This window comes from Myotis lucifugus, unplaced genomic scaffold (assembly GCF_000147115.1).
Source record: "Myotis lucifugus unplaced genomic scaffold, Myoluc2.0 scaffold_22, whole genome shotgun sequence".
NCBI classification, from domain to species: domain Eukaryota; kingdom Metazoa; phylum Chordata; class Mammalia; order Chiroptera; family Vespertilionidae; genus Myotis; species Myotis lucifugus.
The window spans coordinates 10952512-10957039 of NW_005871070.1; the positions used below are offsets into that span (position 1 = coordinate 10952512).

General features: G+C 60.5%; 1 protein-coding gene across 1 annotated transcript in view; it reads left to right on the top strand.

The window, feature by feature from the left end:
* Positions 1 to 3185, top strand: part of SCNN1B (sodium channel epithelial 1 beta subunit) — an 18757-nt gene extending 15572 nt beyond the window's left edge. Inside the window, exons 7-11 of the mRNA XM_023751476.1 lie at positions 103 to 178; positions 267 to 324; positions 934 to 995; positions 1977 to 2052; positions 2286 to 3185. Of these exons, the coding sequence (XP_023607244.1) occupies positions 103 to 178; positions 267 to 324; positions 934 to 995; positions 1977 to 2052; positions 2286 to 2654 (641 nt within the window). The 3' untranslated portion in view covers positions 2655 to 3185. The remainder of the gene's footprint in view (positions 1 to 102; positions 179 to 266; positions 325 to 933; positions 996 to 1976; positions 2053 to 2285) is intronic.
* Positions 3186 to 4528: the final 1343 nt, after the last annotated feature.

The window sequence follows — 4528 nt, forward strand, 5'->3', positions numbered from 1 at the left end:
AGACCTTAGGCCAGGGCCCGGAGGGTAGAGGGCAGCCCAGGGCTCCCAAGAGAGAAGAGAGCAGCGGGAAGGCCGCTCAGAGTCCGCCCTCTCCCTGCTCAGTCTACTGCTACTCGCAGCTGCGCCAGAGCCTGGGCCAGAGGGAGACCTGCATCCGGATGTGCAAGGAGTCCTGCAAGTGAGTGCGGGGCAGGCGCGTCCGGGCGGGCAGGGCAGTGCGGGTGCTGCGGGGCGGGACAGCCACGGGGATGCCTTCTCTCTTCCAGTGACACCCAGTACAAGATGACCATCTCCATGGCCGACTGGCCTTCTGAGGCCTCTGAGGTGAGAGGGTGGGGCCTGCGGGCTGCTTGGAGCTTTGGAGAGGGAGCCTCCTCCTCCCCTCCCCCTCCCCCCTTTCTTCCACTCCCAGCCACTGTGCAGTGAGCCACGACAGAGTCCTGTGTCCTTGCAGTGCTTGCATTCTGGCCAGAGGGTCAGCCCACAGAAATAAGACCATGCAGAGTAGGGTGATGATTGTAGCCAGGAAGCTGGATGATGAGAGAGAGATGGGGAAAGCCTCTTTAGATGGCGGTCAGGGAAGGGCTCCCTTAAAAGGTGATGGAGCAGAGGATGAAGCTGAGCCAGCCGTGGGCAGGGCCGGGAAGCAGGACTGGGCAGAGGGGCAGCAAGTGCCGGGGCCAGAGGTGGGCAAGGCCGGCAGAGGATGGCTGAGCCTCTGGGGGAAGAGTCTGGAGACCTGAGTGCCTCCTCCCCATAACAGCAGCCTCATCGCGCACTATTCCCTCCCTCCCCACTCTCCCCGACCAACGCATGTCCCCAGGGAGCTTCAGCAGGTGCGGCGGTGCCCCCCCCCCCCACAGGAAGCAGGGCCCCTCGTTGGGAGGGAGTGCTGCAGGCCCCATTTTTTTCAGCTGCTTCCTTGGATTGCAGGACTGGATTTTCCATGTCTTGTCTCAGGAGCGGGACCAAAGTACCAATATCACCTTGAGCAGGTAAGCCTGGCATATGGGCAGGGCTGGGGAGGCAGAAAAGGGCCTCAGGAGAGGGGTCTGGACACAGGGCAGCTTCTCAGACCCCTTCTCACACTGCTCAGACCTGGGAGTAAGCCTGGAGGAGGCAGCATTGGGAGTGAGAGAGCCACCCAAGGGGCCTCAGAGTGGACCACTCCCAAAGGAGAGCCTGTTCCTCCTTCTGCCACCTGTTCATACACCCATCCACGCATCCATCCATCCACCCTCCATCCTTCCAGTCTTCTACCCATCCATCCATCCATCCATCCTTCCATCCATCCTCCCATCCATCCATCATCCATCATCCATCCTTCCATTATTCCACTCACCCATCCTCCAGCCATCCACCCATCTTTCCATTCATACAACACAAACATGCACTGAGCACAGAAAAGACACAAGGTGCATATATCAGGAAACCTGAATCTAGAGGACAGACTGATGCGAGCAGAGCTTCTCCCTGTGGGAGCACAGTGGGAAGGAGCCTCCATCTGCCAGGAGAGATAAGGGAGGTCTGTATAGGGGGTGGTGCTGGAGCTAACCCTCCAAGGAGGAGTAAGAATTGTTCAGAAAAGTAAGGCCTGGACGTGGGCAAGCTCAGCCTTTCCGAGGGCCACTGGGTGTAAGGGCGCAGCCCACTTGGCCACCCTTCTCTGCCCCAGGTTTCCTAACAGTGGCAAGGGTTAGGGCGGACTCCCGGCAGCGTCTCCTGTGTGTGGGCTGGGCCACCCTGGGGGTGGGAGAGGGGAGCTCTCAGGGGCTGTCTTGGGCCAGAGTATCCCTTAGGAAGCTGGTTCAGAAATGGGCCCACAGGATGGGCGCTGGGCAGAGATGCCTTTTGTGACTCAGGCTCAGAGGGGCCACTCATGGGACTGGCCTGTGCCAAGCTCAAGCAGAGGAGGGCTGGGCAGGTGTGTGTGTGTGTGTCCGGGAAAGGGCACCAGTCCCTGTTGCCTCCTGCAGGAAGGGAATTGTCAAACTCAACATCTACTTCCAAGAATTCAACTATCGTACCATTGAGGAGTCAGCAGCTAATAACGTGAGTTTGGGCTCCTGACCCCTCTGCCCTGCACCCTGCGGGTCAGGAGGGTCCCCCGCCCACAGAGGCGTTAGGAAGGAAGGTCTCTAAGCACTTGTTTCCCTGGGCTGAGATGGTCCCCCTGCCCCTTCCCAGTCACCGCCCAGCTCACAGGACCCAGGAGGCTGGGGTCCAGGCAGGGCCTTGTGGCCTGTCCCCCTCCGCTAGGCTCTCAGCCCCCTGCCCCTCCACAGATCGTCTGGCTGCTCTCGAATCTGGGCGGCCAGTTTGGCTTCTGGATGGGGGGCTCGGTGCTGTGCCTCATCGAGTTCGCGGAGATCGTCATCGACTTCCTGTGGATCACCGTCATCAGGCTGGTGGCCTTCTGCAAGAGCCTGCGGCAGAGGCGGGCCCAGGCGCGCTACGCCGGCCCCCCGCCCACCGTGGCCGAGCTGGTGGAGGCTCACACCAACTTTGCCTTCCAGCCTGACACGGCCAACCCTGGGGCCTACCCCGATGAGCAGACCCTGCCCATCCCGGGCACCCCGCCCCCCAACTATGACTCCCTGCGTCTGCAGCCACTGGACGTCATTGAGTCTGACAGTGAGGGTGATGCCATCTAGGCCTTGCCCCTGCCCCTGCCCCTGACCCTGCTCCTGCCCCTGCCCCTGCCGCTGCCCCTGCCCCTGCCCACCCTGGGCAGCCCAAGAACTCGGACCTGAGGAGCCGAGACCAGGGCCCAAGGCCTCATTCCATCGTGCCCTCTCCAAAGGGCCGACAGGTGTCCGGTCGAGTCTGTCTCTTGCAGAGAGGCCAGCAGTCCCAGCCCCAGGCCGAGGGCGCGTAGGCTCTCGGTGCTGTCGGGAGTGGGGAATTGTGTGCTCGGCTGGTTTCTGCCCACCCCAACCTCGAGCCAGGCTCCAGAGACCCGAGGACACCTTCCCCGGGGGCCGGCCGCTTCCCTCCAGCCAGTCGGTGTCCGCTCCAGAGCCGGGCCACCCCTAGAACCTGCGACCTTTCCTTCCTGGTGGCTGGCCTCCGGGGTGGGATCGGTGAGGGCAGTGGCTGTGCAGAACAGGAGAGCATCAGGCGGGGGCAGGGCTGGCTGCCAGGTGGCACGTGTTTTATTCTAGAAAATAAAAGTAGAAAACACCGCGTGGAGCCGTGTTCTTCGTCGAATGGGGCAGTGGAAGCATCGGACACATCTCGGGGGCGGAAGGACATCCTGCGGCCGGAGAGCAGGGCCTGGCCAAGGAGAGGCCCCAAGCAGGTGGTCTTTGAAGTCCCTTTCCAGCTGTCCCCGAAGCAGCGGCCTGGGGACTTCTTTAATACCACCCAAGTCATCGCGAGGGTTATAAGGACAGAGCAGGGGAGGGGACCACGCGGCTGGCTCGGCTCCAGCAGCTCCAGAGACTGCCGGGTCTCTGCTTTCCGGAGGCTGTGCTCACAGTGCAGCCCACAGGCCACGCCAAGGGCGCCAGCAGCTGGGAGAGCGCCTTCTCCCCAGCGGCCACCGCTCCAGGCTGCCTCTCACTGGCCGCTGCTGGTCACATGCCTGCCTTTGGCCACCGGTGCGGCCAGCTGCAGAGGCTGCTTGAATCGCTCAGACCTGCCCACACCTGAGGCCCGCTGGCCCCAGGGAGTCACGGGTGCGGATAAAATACAGGCAGCCAAGTGAAATACGAATGTCAGGTAAACCACGAGTTCATTTTTTAGTAGAAATATGTCTATATAATATTTGGGATATATTATACTAATAACTCACTGGTTTTCCTGAAATTCAAATGTAACTGCTCACATCCTGTAGTTTTGATTGCTAAATATGGCAACCTTTGCGGCTCCCCACACAGAGGTCAGGGAGCTGTTACGGAAGGAGAATGGGTCTGGCAGGAGCGACGGCTGGCGCTGCAGGCCTGTCACCGCTGCCGCAGGGAGGAGCGCTGGCTACAGCCTGGCGCCCAGGGCCCGGCCCCGCTGCTGGCCTAACACCTGGGGCCTTGGCCTCCGATTCAGGATCCCAGGTGGCACCTTGGAGCCTCTCTGGCCGGGCAGCACTGCCGGGGCTGGCGGAGGGAGGGCCTGGGGAAAGCCTGGCGTCTGCAGGCTGGAGTCGCAGCTCTTAGTAATTGCCGTGTTTGCTGCTATGACTACTTATCCTATTGGCATAGTGGTTGCTGTCACCACACTCGCTATTATCATTCGCTATCAAGCAGTGGTTGTATTGTATCAAGCTCTTACCACATGCCAGGCGCCAGGCCAAGAACTTTGTAAGTCTCATCTCATTTAATTCTCATCTTCCAGGTAAATAAACTGAGACTCAGAGGGGTAAAGAAAGGTACCCAGGATGGCTATTATTCTAGTAAGCGAGGAAGGAAGACCCAGCCGCATCCTCTTGCTGCCAGTGGGCATGGCAGGGCCTGAGGGCTTTCATGCTTATTGTCTCATCTGCTGCTATGGGGCACGTAGAGCAACACGTATTTAGCTCCTTTGGCCACAA